The sequence below is a fragment of the Mesoplodon mirus genome, assembly GCF_964341445.2.
Source record: "Mesoplodon mirus genome assembly, chromosome: 8".
NCBI lineage: Eukaryota > Metazoa > Chordata > Mammalia > Artiodactyla > Ziphiidae > Mesoplodon > Mesoplodon mirus.
Window position 1 is genome coordinate 82,142,700 of NC_138984.1, and position 24,843 is coordinate 82,167,542.

Consider the following 24,843-nt stretch of genomic DNA (forward strand, 5'->3'; position numbering starts at 1 on the left):
ACGTCATCACTTCCAAAACAAATAGTATCCCTCCAGCGCCTCCTGCCAGTCTTCTTACATAGCACCCCCTGCTGGATCATTAAGGAACTTTACTACAAATTAGTATTCTAAATTGGAAACATGATTCTTGGTGAAACAAGCTGACTTTGAAAATACCTAGTTGAAGACTGGTTGTTTAGTAAGCAATCTTTTATCTAGGAAGACTTTTATCTTGCTAAACACTAGGAGAATATACCATAAAACAAATCTGTATAAGGCATGATTCGTATTTATAGTGTACTAAAAAGAGAATATTTAAATTGGGCACATAAGGAAACTAAATTATCTCACTATTTAATATAAAAATTTTAAATTTTAATGCTATTCGGAAGAAATTCTACATATAAGGAATTTAATAATCCTTCTCTTTCCTGCCCATTTACAGACACAAATTGAGGGGCAGTGATTTATGGTAGATCATGCAATTAGACAGGGACAAAGCCAGACTAGATTCCAGTCTCTTGACTCTAGTACTCTTTTAACTATATTCAACTGCCTCCTCTTATATAAGAAAGCATCTTTGGTCCAAAAAAAGTGCCCTACTGTTTGGCTTGGCCCTAAGCTAATATTTTGAGAAAAATGAGCTCACATATTGTCTCAGAGAAATCCTGATAAATATCTAAAGTAAAGCAGAATACCTGTCTTATTTGGTCAGTTGCATCAAATGTTTGTTCAATCAAAAAATCATGGGGCCTCCCTGGTGGCGCAGTGGTTGGGAGTCCGCCTGCCGATGCAGGGGATGCGGGTTCGTGCCCCGGTCTGGGAGGATCCCATGTGCCGCGGGGCGGCTGGGCCCGTGGGCCATGGCCGCTGGGCCTGTGCGTCCGGAGCCTGTGCTCCGCAACGGGAGAGGCCACAACAGTGAGAGGCCCGCGTACAGCAAAAAAAAAAAAAATCATATAACCAAATTTCTATCTATACAACTAAACCAAATATTTTATGTGCAAAATTTGGAAGTCACTGATTTGGCCCCAAACTGAATCCATTATATTTCAGTCACATTGAAGTAGTTACTCTTTGTCCTAGATCAGTTTCTCTTTGTCCTAGATCAGTTTGTTCTTTGTCCTAGACTCAGGCAGATGGCATTTTGTTGAACCTAAACGAAAGGCCTGCCTGTGAAAAGGCATCGGTCCTCAGAAGCCCCCTAGAGGAGAAAGGAGAAATAACATTTGTTAGGCAACAAAATAACAGGTTCTGTACTGTGCAGTTTTATTTCCTTTATCTTTTTTAACACTTGCAAGAAATCTGTGAGAAATATATCGCTATTCCCAGTTCATAGGAAAGAAAACTGAGGTTCAGGAACTCTAGCCCAAGGTTTTAAGTGTCACAACTGGGATTAGAATTACTGTCTGTCCAACTCCCCAGATTGTTATTTCTATTATGCCCTACAAACCAAGATCAGTTCTTTGTAAAGGAAATTGCTGATTCTGTATGGAATATACTGACCTAGGCTTCAGTGTTATGTATTTAAATTAACTTATTATTAAAATAACATTAGGTAGGTTCTGTATTAAGTATTTAAATTAATTCGTTAATAGAATAATTATCGGCATATCCATTAAATTCCAAATCTTGTTTCTGTGTCCAAGAATAAGAAACATATGGGCTTCCCTGGTGGCGCAGTGGTTGAGAGTCCGCCTGCCAATGCAGGGGACACGGGTTCATGCCCCGGTCCAGAAAAATCCCACATGCCGCGGAGCAGCTGGGCCCGTGAGCCATGGCCGCTGAGCCTGCGCGTCCGGAGCCTGTGCTCCGCAACGGGAGAGGCCACAACAGTGAGAGGCCCGCGTACCACAAAAAGAAAAAAAAAAAAAAAAGAATAAGAAACATAGAATAAGGATAAACATTTTTTAAAAGGTTCAACACAAAGCAATCTAAGTTATCTGGTCATTTACAATTACATGGATTAGTTGGGATGTTAGTCCATGGTGGTAAACAAGGCAAAGTGATCTCAGTCTGAGCAAAGAAACATCACTCCAGCTCATGGCCATAGGCTTCTCCTTGAGTAAGTACTTCCATCTTACATATGTAAACTTTCCAAGCTGAGCTGAACAAGATGACCTCATCACCACCACTAACTAAACTATAGCTCAAAGGACTTTCTCCCTTAGGCCGGAGAGCAGCATCAGGAGGGTTGCAGTCATGGTTGTACTACTAGTAAAAATAATCAACTGTTTGCATGTTTGCCTGTGTAACATGATCTGATTCCAAAGCACAGTGCTAAAGAAAATGAAAGGATGTATCTGTTTTTTAATTCATTTAGTAGATAAGAGGCAACCTGTTCAGTATAGGAACTGATATTTTTGTGTAAACGCACACACTAGTAAAGTATCCACTCGTTAGCATAATTAATGAGGCTTACCAGATTAATTTGCACATCATTTGGACACTGTTTACAGTTGTTGGAAAAAGTAAGTTTCTTCTTAACAAAATTTGCCTTAATTTCTGTAATTTAATTGTATTATCTGCATATGATCAATTGAAGAAGGCCATTTATGTAAATTAAATGGCAGAGGGGGTAAAAGAAATATTGTAGCCTTAATACACCCTTCCCTTTCTTTATCTTAAATTTCAAAAGAGATGCCATAATTTCTAATGACTTTAACATGTATCAAGTGACAGTAATTGACCAGGATTTACATGTGAAGTTTGTTGCAGAATTTGATAGAATGTATCCTTTCTTTCCATAGAGTCAATGTGCATATTCTTAAATATTTGGCAGTCCCTGTAACTAGGGAAAGGTTGAAATTGGTGAAGCAACCACTTGAGTATTTGCTAGTAATTCAGATAATCCTGAATATTAATTTCACCTCCAGTATTTATGAGTTTGGAAAACCCCAATTTAGTAGCTGTATTTTTAGTATTTGTTTGAGGAACTACATATTTGGGTAAAGATTTCAGGATCTCAAGAGTCCACAGTCCAAGGTATGGGAACCTCAGCTCACAGGCATTCAGTTACTCTCAGGTCTCAAGGTTTCCAGAGTTATGTCAGGACTAGGCCAGACCTCAGGAGACCTCCTGTGCATGAAGTGTCACTGAGTCTCCTCCCAGTTTCAGGTGGACCTGGATGTATCTTAGAGGAAAGTGGGCTGGCCTGGGGCCTGTTTGCTTGACAGTTGTCATCCCATCTGGGCTTGAGTGCCCGCTAGGCTGGGGAATGTGCTGAATCATCAAAACCAAAGCCTTCGAATTACTGCACTTCCCACAGGGGCATAATATCTGACAAGACCCCTCAAAGTTATTCAGGTTGTTCTAAATGACACCTACTGGAATAGGCTTTCTCATTAGTAAAATGCCAATGATAGACCTGAATCCTTCTGAACTTAGACATCCCCACCATAAATGACCATATCTCACAGAACATGGAGAAGCAGCAAGTGACAAAATATATGTAAATACATAGAAAATCACTCAGCACTATGTATTAAGTAGTTGTTATTTTTACTAATATTAATATTTTTGTATATTAACAAAAATATGCTCCCCAAAATAGCTTGAAAGCTATTTTGTTCATCCTTAATGATTTAAATACATTTTGGAATTAGTCAAATGTTTTTTAATATTCTTAATAATGTGTTACCTATATAGACATTTGGAATTTTAATGACAACTTTATTGTTGATTAAAATTGAATCCATTATTCTAATTTCTGCTAGTCTGTGTATTATGAGAGAAATCCATTCTAACAGATCTAATCTCTAGATATCAAAATCTATCTGAGATAAGGAAAATTAACTCAATATTTTAAAGATCCTTCTGACTTTATATCAAAAGACTAATACAGGAAAAAACAACATAGAGAAATTATTTTTATTAAGGTTTTCTGTAATAAGATCCTCCTGAAATAATTGTGTATGTTAATATCTTTTTAATATACCACTCAATAATTATCAACCATTTTTTAAAAAATAGCTTGAGAATCCCATCCTGAGAAGATGTCAAGCTGAAATTTCCTTTTTCTTTCCTTTTTCTTGTCTTAGATGCTGGAAGAAACAGAAATGTGCACAGTGCCTGGTGGTTTGGCCAGAGTGAAGAAACAATTTGAGAAGGACAAAATTGCTTCTTCCCGTAATACTTTTACTCAGCACCAGGACAGATCTGAGCAGGTAGGACTACTGTTGGTAAAGGATAAATCATGTCTGGTTGAAATGCTTTCATTTCAGTGCTAATATAAAACACACATCCCTGCCCTCTTTGGTGGTATATTTATTTTCATTACTCGTTAACAAGAATTATAATTTTAAAATGTTTTAGAAAATCACTTTTAAAGCATATCAATGTATTGATTTATTTACTTGGAGCATTTTGCCATGTTTCTAGGGAATCATACTGGAATATTTTTTCTCTTGGCTTCTAATGTCTCAAGCAAAAATGAAAATTAAATAGCCTAGATTAGTCAACAGGTAAATAGAAATGTTGAGAACAAAATTTACATTGAGCCTCTGCCTTTAGGTTATAATTCATGGTAAACTATTTGTTATTTGTTTGCATAGATTAAATCTGAAGCATTATTCAGCTGCTTATTGTGATGAGTTTTCTGCTTTCTTTAAAAAATCACCAAAAATTGAGTAGTGGAAACCAGATGTTATATAAAACTGCATAATACAACTTCTAAATGCTATCTTATATAAAAGATTCTTTCCCATTTCATTACTCCATTGTCATATATTACCGAATATTGTCATGGGTTATGATTTTTGAATGTGAAAATCTAAGTAATAAAACTCATTAGAGTGAGCCTGGCACTTTGGAAAATAGTAATTGCATTGTAAACAGCTGGGCTTAGGCCCAGGTTTTCCAGGAGGAAGAAAGTAACTGGGGTATTTCTGAAATGTTGTAGTCAGAGATAAACGTGGGGTTTGTTTTTGGTTTTGTTTGTTTGTTTGTTTGCTTGTTTTTTCAGAAAACTTCCTAGGGTATTTAGAGTTGTCTAAGTTGTGACTATTAAGGCAGTTGGGTTTGTAAGGTGGCATCAGGGGCAGTATACCAGATAGATTGATTAAAATTCTGGTATGTGGAATAGTATTTGTTTTCTTTTTCTGGCTTTGTTTGAAAAGTAAACAAGAAAAAAATGTGCAATGTAAGTTGCTCACAATAAGTTTACGGTAAGATTTCTTTTAATTTTGCCTAAAGGAAATGTAATGTAAATAAATTAAGATTGGATATACTTGTGACCTAATGTATAGCTCTTGAAACATAGGATTCTAAGTGAATCAAGTATATGTGTTTACTTGAAACTGATCAACCACATGCTATATAGTCATCATTAATAATTTAAATAAATCCTACATAGAAGATAGGTAAAGTATTTCCATATCCTTTATTTTGCAGGGAAGCAGTGTGATAGAGTGTAAGAGCTATGGGACTTGTAGATCTGAGTTCACACACCACCTTTGACATTTATCAGTGGAGTCCCATAAGACCCAGGGCCATCTTCATTGTGGGCAGTTAAACAGGGCTCCATACTTAGAGGGGCCCTGCACTTAGTTTCATGCTCTGCTGTCATCTTGAAATTCTTAATGATTTTTGAATAATGGACCCTACATTTTCATTTTGCACTGGGTGTGGCAAATTATGTAGCCAGTGCTACATAGTCCAAATTCATAAGCCCCTCAAAGTCTCAGTTTCTGTTGAGTTATGATGGAGAAACTGATGAGTGTTTTGTCTATCTCATGAGGTGATTGTGGTAGTCAAAGATGACAAAGAGCAGTTTCCATGAAAGCATTTCATCATCTGTGGAACTTGGTGTCAATTAGGATGCTTTATATTGCAAAAGACCAAAAACTCAACCACAAGAGTCTTAAACCAAAAGGAACATTACAGATTCATAAAAATGCAGTCTTGTGGAAGGGAGGTTTGATGTAAGTTCCAGGGGTGTACTAGAGCAACTGGCTTGTACCAACTCTTTGATTATTAACTTTTCAGGAATTTTGCAAACCAGATAATATCGTGTTAATAGCTTGAAATCAGCCATGTTGAGAATATTTATACCAAGGGAATTGGCAAATGCAAAAAATCAGGGATGTCCCTTCCCTTCTTCCTTCCTTCCCTCTTTCCTTCTTTTCTTTGAGAACCCATTGTGAAACATATATTACCTTACCACTGATATAATTAAGCACTCACAGTATGTCTCTAGCATAGTAGCTAAGAGCACTGGGGTGGAGCATGATCACCTGGGTCCAAATCCCTGCTCTTTCATTTATTTATTTATTTATTTTATAAATTTATTTTATGTATTTATTTTTGGTTGCATTGGGTCTTCGTTGCTGCGGGTGGGCTTTCTCTAGTTGCAGCGAGCAGGGGTTACTCTTCGATGCAGTGTGAGGGCTTCTCATTCTCTTGTTGTGGAGCATGGGCTCTAGGCACATGGGCTTCAGTAGTTGTAGCACATGGGCTCAGTAGTTGTGGCTCACAGGCTCTAGAGCGCAGGCTCAGCAGTTGTGGCACATGGGCTTAGCTGCTCCCCAGCATGTGGGATCTTCCCAGACCAGGGCTCGAACCCATGTTCCCTGCATTGGCAGGCAGATTCTTAACCACTGTGCCACCAGGGAAGCCCTCCTTCATTTATTAGCTGAATGACATTAGGCAAGTTTCTTAACTTCTCTGTGTCTCAATTTCCTCAATTATAAAATCAAGATTATAATAGTACCCACCTTATAGGTTTGTTAAGAGGATTAAGTAAGCTGTTTTTGTAAAGTGCTTAAGACTGTGCCTGGCCCTTTATAAGCACTTCACAAGTGTTTGTTTAAAAAACTGAGTATCCCCTTGATCATATTTCTTCTTTTTTACCTCTCAGCCTCACTTCCTCTGAGCTGGCCCCATTCTCTCCCAGGTTTTCCCCAGAAAGGAGTACAAATGATGCAGAGAAAGAGTGAGAATCCTTTTCCCAGAAGCCCCAGGGAAAAAAACCTAACAGCATCTAATTGGCTCTAAGTGGAATACACATGCTCCCCCTAGAACTAAATTACTGTAGCTAGAAGATGCTGATTGGCTGAGGCCTCTGTACTTGTTTACCTACGTGGAAGATCTCAGCATACCCTTATGAACAAAGAATAAATGAATGCTGGGTAAAAACAAAAACAACCAAACCAGCAAATATATATATATATATATATATATATATATATATATATATATATATATATATATAGCCACTATAAGCTCCTTGCAAATATAGTTTATTATTATAAGCTGTAGTTCCTTCTCTGTGACCATGACATACTAAAGTGTGTGAGAGTAATAAAAAAAACATGTGCTAAAAATCTGAATATCTGCATGACTCTGGGCCTGTAGTGACCTCTCTGAACTTCAGTTTCATTATCTACGTTTAGATACACTGATAATACCCCATAATTCCATGAGGAATAACTAAATCTAAGTCACAGTGCAATGCAATATAAATAAAATATAAAGGGAATATATAGAAGGGTAAACTAGTAAATACCATTTATTGAACTGTATGCAAAAGTCTGTAGGAAAATGAAAGAAAAAAGTCATCTGTATCTTAGAAAATCAAATGACTAACTTATAATCCTTAATGGAAATTTGAGATACATATCAGATTTGGTTATAGAGAGGAAAACATAGAAAAATCATGTCTTAGATATTCACTTAAACTTTTAAAGCTATCTGAATGCATTCTAAAAATCACTTCTTTTATCAGCAGGGATTGGAACAAAACATTTACTGGTAGACAGACAGTTAATTCTGACTTACCCAAGTTATTGTCGGCTCTGAGGGTGTTTTCAGTCTCTTTATTGAAAGTACTTGAGATTTAGCTCTCTGCTAAGTCTGTCACTGGTCAGAAAAATATTTATTTTGCTGACATATAAAAATTAATATTAGCTTGGAAATCAAGTTTAATTAGAGTTAAAAGAAAGAACATTTGTTTTGGATTCTGACAATATTTAATATCACAATTAGTAATATTTCATAAGGTGTAATAATTCAGTCCAATCTGCCTCTTTCCTTCCTAATGTATTGAAGTGAGCTATTTCAGGGTAATTAGCTATTTGGAAACAGCTTGTCTGGGAGATCAGCAATGGGACTAAACAAGTTTTGAAAATTTAGCTATCTCTGAGGTTAAAGGTCCCTCTTTTTTGATTGATTATTTCATACCTATTGAAAAAGAGGTTCTGAAATAGGGGGGAAAAAAGGAGGTACAAGATATAGGAACATTCATTTATGCCAGACATTTTAAACTTGGAATGATGTCCTATTTATGTGTTCTAGACTTATGCTTTATGGTTCTGCCTGTTTAACAGTTACCAGCATCACTGCTAGCCTGTGGAGTATCCTTATGTAAATTAGAAAAAGGAGCTACTCTCAACAGTCAGGGCCCCTGGGTGAAGGATGTTTGGGGTGAGGGTTCAGCTTCTTAGAAGAATGTGTTGGAGAAAACTTTATTAGGTGGCTCTGGTAGTTAGTACTACCCCCCCCCCTTTTTTTTTTTTTCTTTTTGCGGTACTTGGGCCTCTCACTGCCGCGGCCTCTCCTGTTGCGGAGCACGGGCTCTGGACGCACAGGCTCAGCGTCCATGGCTCACGGGCCTAGCCGCTCTGCGGCATGTGGGATCCTCCTGGACCAGGGCACGAACCCGTGTCCCCTGCATCGGCAGGCAGACTCCCAACCACTGCGCCACCAGGGAAGCCCAGTACTACCCATTTTTAATATCACCCATTTAGATTCTGTTTTTCAAAACAGCCATTACTGATTCCTGTAGATATGAATGAAATCCAACCCTCCTTAAGGGCTTATGAGCCATTCAGCATGTGTCCTGTTGATATTTAGGTTAGAAATATCACATTAGCATTGTTTCTGACTTTGTCTTAGGATTTATTTCTCAGAATTCTATGCCAGTGAAAATCAGTAGGTTCTTAATGCTAGAATGGAAAGGACCATTTAAGAGGGATATTTTTAATCCACTCAGTACAGCAGGCTCCATTTGGGAAAAAAAAAAAAATAACTCATCCCCTCATCCTTAAAAGGGTGTCTTGAAGTATGCTGGAGCAGATGTTGTTGGTATGAAATGGCCATTGTCTCTTTTCAGAGTTGATTTTCACTCACCCTTTCCATGGTTTCTGGGTTGTTTTTTTTTTAAAGATTTTCTTCCTCTCTTCTTTTTTAACAGCTTTATTGAGATAATTTGCATACCATAGAACACACCCATTTTAAATGTACAATTCAATGTCTGTTTAATATATTCACAAAGTTGTACAGTGTCACCACAATCTAATTTTAGAATATTTCCATTCCTCCAAAAAACAAATCTTGGACCCATTAGCAGTCTTAAGACGTTCCTTCTTTGTGCCATAGTCTCACATTCAGGGTTTGATTTTCATTCTCTCATGCTTATTTCCTCTTCATTTTCTTTCTCTTTTATTTACACAGTACTGAGTAGCTCCTTGCGTATTAATTGTGAAGTCCTAGAAGCCTCTTCTTTTCTGGAGTTGTTTTTTTGTTTGTTTGTTTTTTCATTTTAAGTCGCTTACGTAGGGAAGAGCAGATGGGGCTCCAAAAGTCTGTTAAGTAATCAGTGCGATACAGCGCTTACGTAATTGCTTTCATGTGAAAATGGCTGTACTGAATCTATGTCAAGAGTCTAAAGTATTCCTGACCTTCACTCCCTGCCGCCAAGTCTGATGGGGACCAGTAGGGAGCTGCAAGACAGTATGTATGTTTCCGCATACATCTGCTGTTGCAAAAATCCTCATGTAAACATTAGCACTCTGTAGGATTATGTGGATTTGGAACAACCTCTGGACAACTTTAGGCTGATAGAAAATATTTTTGACAGGTTGTGACAGATATAATCTGACATCTGTGTGTTTTAGACTCTTTAAAGGTGACCCATAATTATTTTCTAGCAAACTAAACATATTTTTATCAGCTAAATGTCCACATTGCAAAGCATTTCTCACGTAAATGTTTTAAACCTACCTTTAGCTTTCTGCCACATGCACAATTTTTCAAGGGCCTAGATTGCTATTAACAACCCCAATCTAACCTAGATCTCTATCAGCACACAAAGTTGTGACCAAAAGTGTGTCTTGAAAAGGTTTTTAGTTGTGTGCACGGTTTTAAAATGACTATTATAACTAAAGTAACCCCACTCAAAATGAGGCAGTTTACACTAATGGTTAGGCTTATTGGCTCCACAGTCATACAGCCCAGGTTAGAATTCCCTGATTTAACCACATAACCTATTCTGTGAAATGAGGATGAAGTAACAGGTGTGTTAAGAATAAAATGAGACAGTTCATGTAAAATTCTTACTAGAATGCCTAGCAGATATTAAATGTTCAGTAAACACCAGCTATAATCATTAGTAGTGTTGCCACTAAAGCATAATCCAGTGGTAATTATTCTCAAAGTAGAATGCGATTCATAAACATTTTATGTATAGGTAAGATGACAAAGAAGGATGGCATTGTTCTGTGCCTCACACCTTAACTGTTTTTTCAGTTTTTTAGCCTGGGGAGACAGAATCATTTCCTAGAAGCTCATTAGGTAATTAAAGATTAGTTTAAAATTAACATCCCTGTACATGCTTTGCAACTGGCGACCTCCTGCTACCCAGTCTCCATCTGTCTCCTCTCTTCCTACCCATGTCCACCTTCCTATAGCTCTGTAGGTCTTGGTGGAATCCCACATTTTTTCCTACAGAAGGTGAATGGAAAAGAATTATATTTGGTAAAAAAATTTCTTTGCTCAAGATGCGAAGCCAATTAACTGCCTTTAGTACTGCTTTTCCCAACTATGAGGAAAACAAAAGCAAAAACACAAACTAAACTCTGTGAAAATGTGTATTTCTCAGGATGAAGGCCTTTTTCTACCAGCCCCAACAAACCTCTAATTCTTCTCCTGCTTCCATAAAGCCCGTATGTGCCTGGTTTGTCTAGAAATGGGGCTTCCAGTACTTATGGAGCACCTATTACGCGCTTCTACCCCAGGCCTCCCTGGGTTGGGGTACAGGAATGTAGTAGGAGTGGGTTTCAATAAGTCCTCTGTCTGCTGGTTTCTACATCACTCTGGACCTGAAGCAAGACCTCTTCAGAGCTCCTGACATGTCTTCTCCTACGTTTTCTCTGACTGGATAAGGATTTAGAAATGACATGAAATCTCAGTGGGAGCTCTTGTCATCTAACTCTCCTAGGCTCTCAGTAAAGTGGTCCTCAACTCTGGTCATGCACTGGAACTCCTCGGGCAGCCCAGGTAATTCTGGTTTAATTGTCCTGGCATGTGGTCAGGGATCAGGGAATTTTATAGCCCTCCAGAGGATTCTAATGTGCAGCAATGAGCATGGCAGTTCAAACTTGAGCCAGGATTTGTTATCCCAGAGATGACCACTCCCCTCTTAGTTTCTCATCTGAGGCTTCTCCACTGCCCACCTCATTCTTCACTCTGATACCAAGGCCCTTCTATTTCTATTGAGATTTTTCTTGAGGTGACTACTGCAAAGAATAGAACAGGGGCTGCTGAGAGTAGAGAAATCAAGGGCTTAAAAAAATCATGGTGAATATAATAAATGCCAATCAACCAAACGACCAATTTACTGGTACCTCCAAGCCCAGTTAACTCCCGTGTTAATTGCAGACTGTATTAAAATAGTGAGGATTTTTTTTGCATATATACAAAGATATATTCAAATATTTTTTAAAAACTAGATAATGGAGTGATATAAGTGAACTAAAGAAATACATATCAAAGCATTTTAAATAAACCAATTAAAATAAAAATAAACTAAAAATAATGAATATTATTAGCTTAAGCTACACTGATATGCCAATAATTAATTAAAACAGATTTAACTCGTTAATATTGCCATCTTTCATTAAAAACTTTAATTTCATAGGATTATACAATCTGGATACCTAATGTCTCTTGAGTTTGTCCCTTTGATATTTCTATAAAAATAATATTAATTTCTGAAAGACATAGACGATTATAAAGTGATAAACCTTATTAAATCATATAGTAACATGCTCATAGACATTTGGTTCCTTACAGCTAAACTAATATGTGGACTCCCCCTGGGTTACAAGGTGTGCCCATAAAGCACTATAAGACTATCTTATGTGATCTACTGGCATTAATCACATTACTTTAGAGCCACACAATATAACTCTCAACTTCTGCTGTCCCCAAATGAAGTTGATGGTAATTGCTAACTGTCTACTGAGGTGTGACCATAAAGTCTCAGTCATGGTTCCTTTGCAACTTCCAATTTCAGCTTCTATTGCAGAATCTGTTGGTAGATGCTAGTGCACAGAGGGATTCACACCTCCCTCCCCTGAGACAGCACTGCAGGCCATTCCAGTGCAGCATTATAAAGGGAAACACATTCCAACCCCACACTGTGAAGACACCCGCAAAGCATTTGCCTGGGTCTTGTGTGGAAACTCTATCTTCTTGATGAAACAGTATAGTCCATCCAATGTGTGCATTCTGCCTGGGTTCCTTTACTGTGCTGAAAATGAGCAAACAAACGAATCTGCCTGGTGGCTTGGAGGGGTTTAGAAACATTACCAGAGGAAGGGGGGCCCCCAGCACAGTTTCTCAGACAGTCAGGGCCTCAGTGAATGGTACAAACACTCATAAGTAAAACTGAGTTGTAAGATTCAATGCTTTCAAAAAACCTTGAATTTGTTGCTTTTCTATGATTCATCTTATTCTCCAAAATAAAATTTGTAGTAGTAACATTTATCCCAATTATTGGAGTATTACTATCAAAGTTTCTCTTTCTCTTAATGGTACTGTGAGTTTTCTGTTTCTGAAACCGATTTGTTCTTATAGAATCCATTTTCAGTTTCATTTACAGAAGACAAGTATACATACAGACATACCCTTCACTCCTTTAAAGTGAAAGGAATTGGGATTGCTTTAGGAGAAAAGGAGTGGTATTGTTCTTATCACAGGGCCTATGGTTATTGAGAGTGTCACCTAGACCCTTTCCTCAAAGACACAAAGTGAGAGCATAGAGTTTCATGTTCTTAGAGGTTCAGCAGGTGATCTGAAAAGGTTTTTGATGTTGATAAAGATGTAAAACACAGATGTTTTGACATAATCAAATTTTATGTCTTCTTTTATGGGAGGGAGTGGATATTTAGGGAAAGTTGGAATAGAAAAAAAAATACATTTGTATAGCCCCTTCTTCAATCTGGTCTCCTATTAGTTTAGAATTATAACTGTGCTCTTTGTATAATTACGCTTAATAGAATTCTCAAGTATATAGACAATAACTTATAATATACTAATTAAATTTACTTTCTTTTTAAATTTTATAATAGAATGGCAAGATATAGAATTTTAAGTTCTGAGATTTTGCTAGTTTGTGAGTAGCAAGGAAAATTATAACAACAAAAGAAACCCTTAACATTACACAATCATTTTGTTTGCAGAACTTAGTAAAATCTGCAAAATGTTTTTTCCACATGATTACTTTCATAAAACGGGTGTTTTCTGTAAGCACTTGACATAAGAGGATATTATTAGCTCTTTCTGCTGCTTCTGGGTCTGATATTTCTCAGAATAAACCTGTCTTCATGGATCTCTGAAAATGATTGGATTGAGTCAAGCTTGTCTATTCTTTTGGTTGTTCGTATATTTATTAGTTTGCATAATTACAAATGAATTGTCATGCTAAAAAAATTATCATGCTAAAAAAAACTGGAAGAACACAAGGCCTGAGCAAACACAAGAAGAACATAAGGCCTGTCTTTAGCACCATGCCCTTACAGAGATATGTTTAAGAAATTCTTCATTTTTTCCAGCTTCTTTGCAAATCTCAACATCACAGAACCCAGAGTAAGATTACATCTCCTTCTAACAGCCTTTTCTTGTCCTTGTTCTTTATCCCTATCTATCCTGAGTGATCTACCCAGCATGGTCCAAGAAACAGCTTTTTAGGAGACTACTTCATTTCTAACCCCATCAGGAGGACAGGGCACATCATATACCAGCCACTAGATGGACACCAATAGGGGGAGCCAAGTGCTCAATTCATCTTCCTTATCCTTGGATAAATACCAGGGTCTTCTAGAGACATCATCCTGCTATGGCATTTGAAATTCCTCCCTTGGATCCTGCAATTCATCATATTGCACAGTGTATAGAACTGTTTGGGGAGGTTTAGGGTGCTTCGATGAAGTCAGTACTTTAGGCTGGGGTTCAGTTTGTGAGCCTTTTATCAGAAGCATTTAGTATCATTATTCTAAAAATATCAACAAATTCTCCCCAATCATAGTTTCTGTGTTTTGTTTTTCTTTTAGAGGATCAGAAAAAGTTTTCCTTTTTTTCCTCAGTTCCTTTTCTTTCCTGTCTTTATTTTTTCCAGGACTTTCATTAGTAGAGAGGGGATTATGATAATGAGAAAGTGTACCATCAAGTCTGGGTACAGAAAATAGAGAAAGAAAAGCAATCATTTGTGGGGAGGAGGGAGTGTGAAAAAAAATACTGATGAGAGAATTATAGATACTTACATACAGAGCTACTTTTTCTATATCAGAACCAGATGCAAATATGTTGATTTCCTCCTGTAAAAATAGTGGTGAGACAGACAATATCATGTCACACAAAATACAGGTTAAATTACTTAAATATAATAATCATAGGCTCTGTGTTTGGCACCTATGCTCAGTATTATTTCTCTTCTTATAAGTTTGAGATACATGATCAAGTATTTATATTTTACTGTTTCATAGACCACTATACTTGAAATAAGTTTTAAAGACTATCACTCCTTAGCAAAGCCTGTTTGAATCTCATCCACTCTGATGCATCCTTATAGAACCAACTTGATCTTCAGTCATGAGTCTTCAGCAAGTGGGTGGGTGCCCTATCCTTTACAGTACCCTGGAACTGATAAGTGTAACTGGGAGAAAATCCAGTACAGATCAAAGGGTATGTCCTTAAATTTCATTTCATCTGATTTGTTTCTATAAATCTATAGGAGTTAAATGGCTCAATTTTTATAAGCTGTAGATGTATATTTTTAGGCAAAATGAAACTATTTAAGCATCTACTTAAAGCAAATCATTCTTTATCCTTTTTTCTAAGAACCTGGTTTCCATTCTGAGATCCTTCTAACCTCTGACATTGATTTTTATATTTCTTGAAACCTTTGCACTTGATGACCAATATTATACTGATAGAAAAGATGGTTCACTGAATCAACAACCCTAAAAGAAATAAAGAAAATTGTGTGGTTACCTGATATACTGGTGAAAAGCATATTAGCGTAAAAGACTCAGTGATTTTTTTCAAAAAAATTAATATACAATAAAAATTACAGCACATGATTATTAATTTTTAGATTCTTTGAAGGCATTTCAGTGCAGTTCTTCAGCATACTTAGCTAGTTGAGAATAACTCTCCTTTCTTGTCCCTACTTTAAATGCACTTTAGGTACATCACAAGTGCACGTTGAGCACATCACGTATTGCTTTAAGGTGTTAAAAGCATTGACTCAAAACAACTGGTTGACTGAATTCTTGTTAATCTCTATATTCATGGTGTATGTTTGGAATTTTCAAATCTTGCACAGCATTTTCCCTTCAACTCCTTTTACTGGTTAAGTCCATGGGTAATCAACATGTAGAATTTAAAAATGGGAAAATTCTTAAGAAATTAGATGTTAGGGGCTTCCCTGGTGGCGCAGTGGTTGAGAGTCTGCCTGCCGATGCAGGGGACACGGGTTCGTGCCCCGGTCCGGGAGAATCCCACGTGCCGCGGAGAGGCTGGGCCCGTGAGCCATGGCTGCTGAGCCTGTGCGTCCGGAGCCTGTGCTCCGCAATGGGAGAGGCCACAACAGTGAGAGGCCCGCGTACCGCAAAAAAAAAAAAAAAAAAAAAAAAAGATTTAAAAAAAGAAATTAGATGTTATAAAGTGTGAAGGGCCTTGTATATTTCCTGATACATAACAGCACTCAATCAGTGGTAGCTCCTTCTATCTATCTCCTTCAATGCTTCCCTACTGTCTACCCCAGCAGATTACAAATGAGGATTCTAACTGAGACTGAAATTAGCTGTGATTTACTTACCTGATTTCTCACTTGAATTGATGACTAACTCCAGCCCATAACCCAACATTCCTGTCTCTACTTCAATCTCTTTCCATTCCCCATTTTACTAGTAGATACATTCACCAGTGAAATTGCAACTAATTACCCTTTTATTTTTCCTGATTTTTCCTCATTATGAAGAAAACCCAAATGATCAGAGTAATTAATTTGTAGTCATAATTAATAATTATCCTGAAATGCTTTGTTTGCATGGATTATCTCGGAATGCTTACATCAGAGCCAAACCTGTTTTATGGTGCTTTTTCCTTCCTCTTGGATTTTATATAAGGATTTAAAATGTATTCCTCCCAGTGAGCAAGACTGATGACCATAAAGGCTCAGAGGGACAGTGAAAGAAGGAGGCAGGTTTGTATAACAGGAACTCTTCATGATCCTATTAGCAGGCAAATTGTACTGTCTCGGTCTTCCTAAAGGAAGTTGTAATGTCACATGGAACATATATCGCCAAGAAATAAGCCCAAATCAATTTCATCATGGGACATGAGTAGCATTTTCTACTATGTTATCTGTTGTCAAAAATGAGTGGCATTCCTTTTCTTGTGTTTTTAACTGGTTTCTGTTTGGTTAATAAGACCTCCGTGTTGGCAAATAATACTTTCTTAGGAGAGGTAATGTGCACTTTTCATTCTTTTGGACATCTGAACCTCCTGTACTTGGGGGCTCCACCACCCCATGAGGCAAAACCAGCCTCCACTAGAAGAAGCTACAAATACCATACACTCACTCTCCTGGCCCTCCCTGGTATCTAAGACCCAAGCTTGTGAACTAGACTGCACCAATCAGACACCTCCAACTCAGCCTTTGCATAAAGAAGTAATGAAATGGCATGAGAATCAGGGACTATGCAGAATCAGTTTTGGTGATGGCTGGTGGCGGAGATTAGCTACATCAATTTTCAAGAAAGAGCCATTCTAGAAGCAATATCTGTTATATGGTATCAGTGGCTTTGGCAATGAGTGTGTCCAATGTCAGCAGCAATGGTGCCTTCTCCAGAAGGTTCTGCAGCATTTTTCAGCACTGTTCCTGGCTACAAAACCTTCAAGTCTTATTCTGTGAGAATAAGTATATTTCTGGAGTCTTATTCCTGGAGATTCTGTGAAATACACTTCTACTATGAAATGTCTCTTTAACAAAGTACCTGTCCTTTTTAAATCAGTTAGACTCTGATGCTTGACACTGGGAGCTGTGACTGATAAAACAATATATAAATTACAAATCTTAACATTCTTATTTTATCGTCTAGGTGAGAGGCACACAACAGGACCTTTTAGGAAAGAGTCAAGTGTGAGAAGAATTGTATAATAGTAGATTAAATCACTGTGAACTGACTCTCCACTGGGTACCAGTTCATGAACAATGAACCAGAGAAAAACTGGATAGGTGATCAGAAGGCCACTCTCTGGCCATGCCTCTATAGAAATGTCCATATCTTATGGGCCAGAATGACTTAGAAGAGTTATAATATGCCTAGGCACCTTTGTGCTTCTCTTTGAAAAATCCCCCAAATCCACTGCTTCTCTGGTTGAAAAAAATGTACATATTGAAATTTGTTTTTTCTTTCGTTTCTGGGCTTAATTCTACAATGAAAAAATTCATGGCAAAATTTATTGACATAACCACAGACAATCTACTTTCCTTCAGTCTTTTTTTTTTTTTTTTTTTTTTTTTTGCCTTGCTTACTATGTATCCCAAGTTACTAGGAAAATAGCTGATGCAGAGTAAGTGTGCAATGAATATGTTAAGCAAAGATAGCAAATACTAATGTAGCACTTAGGAGCCAGGTTTTCACATGTGTTAACTGACTTTCTCCTCACAATAACCTTCTGAGATAGGCATTATTTTTAGCTGCCCACCCCCTACTTTTTTTTTGACAAGATATGAACTCATGGAAGATCTAAGTAACTTGCCCAAGAAAGTGAGCAAATGTGGTCCTAACTCAGGAAGGCTGACTCCAGAGTCTGTGCCTTATTTTTTTTTTATTCAGCTGATAGTCATTAAGCACTCACCATATGTCAAGCACAAAAGATTCAATGATGAGTATGATATTATTTTGCCCTCAAGAAGCTCACTCTATCAGAGAGAAACACATATAACAAATAATTACAAGTGCAGTATGGTAGATTCTATCATGGAAAATATAAATGAGGTTTGTTGGGACACAAGGAGGTTGTGATAAACTTTACTCTGGATGAAGGATGGTCAAGGAGGGGAATCTGAGGGTGGAGGCTGCTTCAGCTGAGACTTAAAATAATTTTTTATAAATACAGAATTACATTCTAGGTGAAAGGAACAACTTATGCAAAAGGTAAAATAGTATATTTGTGAATATAGTAAGGCACAATTGAGTCATGAACCTGGAGATGTAACCAAAGGCTGGATAAGAGAAAAATGTATATGCTATAATAAAGAACTTTTACTTTATTCTAAGGCAATCAAAAACCATTGAAGAAACAAACAGGGGAGTAAGATGAATAGATATGCATTTAAGAAAATTTTTACTAGCTGTATAGTATTGATATAAATGGTGTCGAGGTTAGACTGAAGAAGATAAGTTAGGAGACTACTGAAATAGCAGATTAAATACATGAGGACTTAAATGGGTCAGAAGTTCTAGGGTAAAGAGGGCATTGACTCAAAAGATAATTAAAGATAGAATTGGAAGAGCTTTTTTTTATATTTTATTTATTAGTTTCTTCTTTATAACAAAGTGAATCAGTCATACATATACATCTGTTCCCACATCCCTTCCCTCTTGCGTCTCCCTCCCTCCCACCCTCCCTATCCCACCCCTCCAGGCGGTCACAAAGCACCGAACTGATCTCCCTGTGCTCTGCGGCTGCTTCCCACTATCTATCTAACTTACGTTTGGTACTGTATATATGTCCATGCCTCTCTCTCGCTTTGTCACAGCTTACCCTTCCCCCTCCCCATATCCTCAAGTCCATTCTCAAGTAGGTCTTTGTCTTTATTCCTGTTTTACCCCTAGGTTCTTCATGACATTTTTTTTCTTAAATTCCATATATATGTGTTAGCATACAGTATTTGTCTTTCTCTTTCTGACTTACTTCACTCTGTATGACAGACTCTAGGTCCATCCACCTCACTACAAATAGCTCAGTTTCGTTTCTTTTTATGGTTGAGTAATATTCCATTGTATATATGTGCCACATCTTCTTTATCCATTCATCCGATGATGGACACTTAGGTTGTTTCCATCTCCAGGCTATTGTGAATAGAGCTGCAATGAACATTTTGGTACATGTCTCTTTTTGAATTATGGTTTTCTCAGGGTATATGCCTAGTAGTGGGATTGCTGGATCATATGGTAGTTCTATTTGTAGTTTTTTAAGGAACCTCCATACTGTTCTCCATAGTGGCTGTACCAATTCACATTCCCACCAGCAGTGCAAGAGTGTTCCCTTTTCTCCACACCCTCTCCAGTATTTATTGTTTCTAGATTTCTTGATGATGGCCATTCTGACTGGTGTGAGATGATATCTCATGGTAGTTTTGATTTGCATTTCTCTAATGATTAATGATGTTGAGCATTCTTTCATGTGTTTGTTGGCAGTCTGTATATCTTCTTTGGAGAAATGCCTATTTAAGTCTTCTGCCCATTTTTGGATTGGGTTGTTTGTTTTTTTTCTATTGAGCTGCATGAGCTGTTTATAAATTTTGGAGATTAATCCTTTGTCAGTTGCTTCATTTGCAAATATTTTCTCCCATTCGGAGGGTTGTCTTTTGGTCTTGTTTATGGTTTCCTTTGCTGTGCAAAAGCTTTGAAGTTTCATTAGGTCCCATTTATTTATCTTTGTTTTCATTTCCATTTCTCTAGGAGGTGGGTCCAAAAGGATCTTGCTGTGATTTATGTCATAGAGTGTTCTGCCTATGTTTTCCTCTAAGAGTTTGATAGTTTCTGGCCTTACAGTTAGATCTTTAATCCATTTTGAGCTTATTTTTGTGTATGGTGTTAGGGAATGATCTAATCTCATCCTTTTACATGTCCCTGTCCAGTTTTCCCAGCACCACTTATTGAAGAGGCTGTCCTTTCTCCACTGTACATTCCTGCCTCCTTTATCAAAGATAAGTTGACCATATGTGCGTGGGTTTACCTCTGGGCTTTCTATCCTGTTCCATTGATCTATCTTTCTGTTTTTGTGCCAGTACCACACTGTCTTGATTACTGTAGCTTTGTAGTGTAGTCTGAAGTCAGGGAGCCTGATTCCTCCAGCTCCGTGTTTCGTTCTCAAGATTGCTTTGGCTATTCGGGGTCTTTTGTTTCTCCAAACAAATTTTGAAATTTTTTGTTCTAGTTCTGTGAAAAATGCCAGTGGTAGTTTGATAGGGATTGCATTGAATCTGTAGATTGCTTTGGGTAGTAGAGTCATTTTCACAATATTGACTCTTCCAATCCAGGAGCATGGTATATCTCTCCATCTGTTTGTATCATCTTTAATTTCTTTCATCAGTGTCTTATAATTTTCTGCATACAGGTCTTTTGTCTCCTTAGGTAGGTTTATTCCTAGATATTTTATTCTTTTTGTTGCAATGGTAAATGGGAGTGTTTTCTTGATTTCACTTTCAGATTTTTCATCATTAGTGTACAGGAATGCCAGAGATTTCTGTGCATTAATTTTGTATCCTGCTACTTTACCAAATTCATTGATTAGCTCTAGTAATTTTCTGGTAGCATCTTTAGGATTCTCTATGTATAGTATCATGTCATCTGCAAACAGTGACAGCTTTACTTCTTCTTTTCCAATTTGGATTCCTTTTATTTCCTTTTCTTCTCTGATTGCTGTGGCTAAAACTTCCAAAACTAAGTTGAATAAGAGTGGTGAGAGTGGGAAGCCTTGTCTTGTTCCTGATCTTAGTGGAAATGGTTTCAGTTTTTCACCATTGAGGACAATGTTGGCTGTGGGTTTGTCATATATGGCCTTTATTATGTTGAGGAAAGTTCCCTCTATGCCTACTTTCTGCAGGGTTTTTATCATAAATGGGTGTTGAATTTTGTCGAAAGCTTTCTCTGCATCTATTGAGATGATCATATGGTTTTTCTCCTTCAACTTGTTAATGTGGTGTATCACATTGATTGATTTGCGTATATTGAAGAATCCTTGCATTCCTGGAATAAACCCCACTTGATCATGGTGTATGATCGTTTTAATGTGCTGTTGGATTCTGTTTGCTAGTATTTTGTTGAGGATTTTTGCATCTATGTTCATCAGTGATATTGGCCTGTAGTTTTCTTTCTTTGTGACATCCTTGCCTGGTTTTGGTATCAAGGTGATGGTGGCCTCATAGAATGAGTTTGGGAGTGTTCCTTCCTCTGAAATTGTTTGGAACAGTTTGAGAAGGATGGGTGTTAGCTCTTCTCTAAATGTTTGATAGAATTCGCCTGTGAAGCCATCTGGTCCTGGGCTTTTGTTTGTTGGAAGATTTTTAATCACAGTTTCAATTTCAGTGCTTGTGATTGGTCTGTTCATATTTTCTGTTTCTTCCTGATTCAGTCTTGGCAGGTTGTGCATTTCTAAGAATTTGTCCATTTCTTCCAGGTTCTCCATTTTATTGGCATAGAGTTGTTTGTAGTAATCTCTCATGATCTTTTGTATTTCTGCAGTGTCAGTTGTTACTTCTCCTTTTTCATTTCTAATTCTATTGATTTGAGTCTTCTCCCTTTTTTTCTTGATGAGTCTGGCTAATGGTTTATCAATTTTGTTTATCTTCTCAAAGAACCAGCTTTTAGTTTTATTGATCTTTGCTATTGTTTCCTTCATTTCTTTTTCATTTATTTCTGATCTGATCTTTATGATTTCTTTCCTTCTGCTAACTTTGGGGGTTTATTTGTTCTTCTTTCTCTAATTGCTTTAGGTGCAGGGTCAGGTTGTTTACTCGAGATGTTTCCTGTTTCTTAAGGTGGGATTGTATTGCTATAAACTACCCCCTTAGAACTGCTTTTGCTGCATCCCATAGGTTTTGGGTCGTCGTATCTCATTGTCATTTGTTTCTAGGTATTTTTTAATTTCCTCTTTGATTTCTTCAGTGCTCACTTCGTTATTGAGTAGTGTATTGTTTAGCCTCCATGTGTTTGTATTTTTTACAGATCTTTTCCTGTAATTGATGTCTAGTCTCATAGAATTGTGGTCGGAAAAGATACTTGATATAATTTCAATTTTCTTAAATTTACCAAGGCTTGATTTGTGACCCAAGATATGATCTATCCTGGAGAATGTTCCATGAGCACTTGAAAAAAATGTGTATTCTGTTGTTTGTGGATGGAATGTCCTATAAATATCAATTAAGTCCATCTTGTTTAATGTATCATTTAAAGCTTGTGTTTCCTTATTTATTTTCATTTTGGATGATCTGTCCATTGGTGAAAGTGGGGTGTTGAAGTCCCCTACTATGAGTGTGTTACTGTCGATTTCCCCTTTTATGGCTCTTAGTATTTGCCTTATGTATTGAGGTGCTCCTATGTTGGGTGCATAAATATTTACAATTGTTATATCTTCTTCTTGGATCGATCTCTTGATCGTTATGTAGTGTCCTTCTCTGTCTCTTCTAATAGTCTTTATTTTAAAGTCTATTTTGTCTGATATGAGAATTGCTACTCCAGCTTTCTTTTGATTTCCATTTGCATGGAATATCTTTTTCCATCCCCGTACTTTCAATCTGTATGTGTCTCTAGGTCTGAAGAGTGTCTCTTGTAGACAGCATATATATGGGTCTTGTTTTTGTATCCATTCGGCCAATCTGTGTCTTTTGGTGGGAGCATTTAGTCCATTTACATTTAAGGTAATTATTGATATGTATGTTCCTATTCCCATTTCCTTAATTGTTTTGGGTTCGTTATTGTAGGTCTTTTCCTTCTGTTGTGTTTCTTGCCTAGAGAAGTTCCTTTAGCATTTGTTGTAAAGCTGGTTTGGTGGTGCTGAACTCTCTCAGCTTTTGCTTGTCTGTAAACGTTTTAATTTCTCCATCAAATCTGAATGAGATCCTTGCTGGGTAGAGTAATCTTGGTTGCAGGTTTTTCTCCTTCATCACTTTAATTATGTCCTGCCACTCCCTTCTGGCTTGTAGAGTTTCTGCTGGGAGATCAGCTGTCAACCTGATGGGGATTCCCTTGTGTGTTATTTGTTGTTTTTGCCTTGCTGCTTTTAATATGATTTCTTTGTGTTTAATTTTTGACAGTTTGATTAATATGTGTCTTGGCGTATTTCTCCTTGGATTTATTCTGTATGGGACTCTCTGTGCCTCCTGGACTTGATTAACTATTTCCTTTCCCATATTCGGGAAGTTTTCAGCTATAATCTCTTCAAATATTTTCTCAGTGCCTTTCTTTTTCTCTTCTTCTTCTGGAACCCCTATAATTCGAATGTTGGTGCGTTTAATGTTGTCTCAGAGGTCTCTGAGACTCTCCTCTGTTCTTTTCATTCTTTTTTCTTTATTTTGCTCTGCAGCAGTTATTTCCACTATTTTATCTTCCACCTCACTTATCCGTTCTTCTGCCTCAGTTATTCTGCTATTGATCCCATCTAGAGTATTTTTCATTTCATTTATTGTGTTTTTAATCGATGCCTGATTCATCTTTAGTTCTTCTAGATCCTTGTTAACTGTTTCTTGCATTTTGTCTATTCTATTTCCAAGATTTTGGATCTTGGAAATAGAATCTTGGATCAGCTTTACTATCATTATTCTGAATTCTTTTTCAGGTAGACTGCCTATTACCTCTTCATTTGTTAGGTCTGGTGGTTTTTATCTTGCTCCTTCACCTGCTGTGTGTTTTTCTGTCTTCTCATTTTGCTTATCTTACTGTGTTTGGGGTCTCCTTTTTGCAGGCTGCAGATTCGTAGTTCCCGTTGTTTTTGGTGTCTGTCCCCAGTGGCTAAGGTTGTTTCAGTAGGTTGTGTAGGCTTCCTGGTTGGGGGGACTAGTGCATGTGTTCTGGTGGTTGAGGCTCGATCTTGTCTTTCTGTTGGACAGGTCCATGTCTGGTGGTGTGTTTGGGGGTGCCTGTGGCCTTATTATGTTTTTAGGCAGCCTCTCTGCTAATGGGTGGGGTTGTGTTCCTGTCTTGTTAGTTGCTTGGCATAGGGTGACCAGCACTGTAGCTTCCTGGTCGTTGAGTGAAGCTGGGTGCTGGTGTTGAGATGGAGATCTCTGGGAGCTTTTCGCCGCTTGATATTATGTGGAGTTGGGAGGTCTCTTGTGGACCTGTGTCCTGAAGTTGGCTCTCCCACTTCAGAGGCACAGCACTGACTCCTGGCTGCAGCACCAAGAGCTTTTCATCTACCCAGCTATGTGGGGAGTTTCTTGGCTTTTGGGGGGTCTGAGGTCTTCTGTCAGCGTTCAGTAGGTGTTCTGTAGGAGTTTTTCCACGTGTAGATGAATTTCTGATGTATCTGTGGGGAGGAAGGTGATCTCCGCGTCTTACTCTTCCATCATCTTCCTCCGGACCCCTGGAAGAGCTTATAAATCAATTGGATATTGGTGAAGAGGGGTAATAATAAAAAGGTAGAATTCTCTCTTTTGGTTTGCATTAATTAATGAAACATATATGTTACCCTTGGTTTTCTTTTTCTTAAAAATTTTTTCATTCTTTTTGCAAGCTTTTTTTTTGTAATTTCACTGCTCCTTGAGACTAAGTTTTAGCCTTTTTTATTGTACTTTTATGTTTATTTATATCCAAGTGCCTTTTTTGTTTTAAGATGCCTTATGTCTAT

General features: G+C 37.5%; 1 protein-coding gene across 2 annotated transcripts in view; it reads left to right on the forward strand.

The window, feature by feature from the left end:
- The window catches only part of XIRP2 (xin actin binding repeat containing 2), a gene marked incomplete at both ends in the record, with an annotated part of 301,350 nt that overhangs the window by 249,065 nt on the left and 27,442 nt on the right, over positions 1-24,843 (forward strand). For both annotated transcript variants that reach the window (XM_082629891.1, XM_082629890.1), the window contains one exon: positions 4,020-4,145. In XM_082629891.1, coding sequence (XP_082486017.1) covers positions 4,020-4,145 — 126 coding nt within the window. The remainder of the gene's footprint in view (positions 1-4,019; positions 4,146-24,843) is intronic.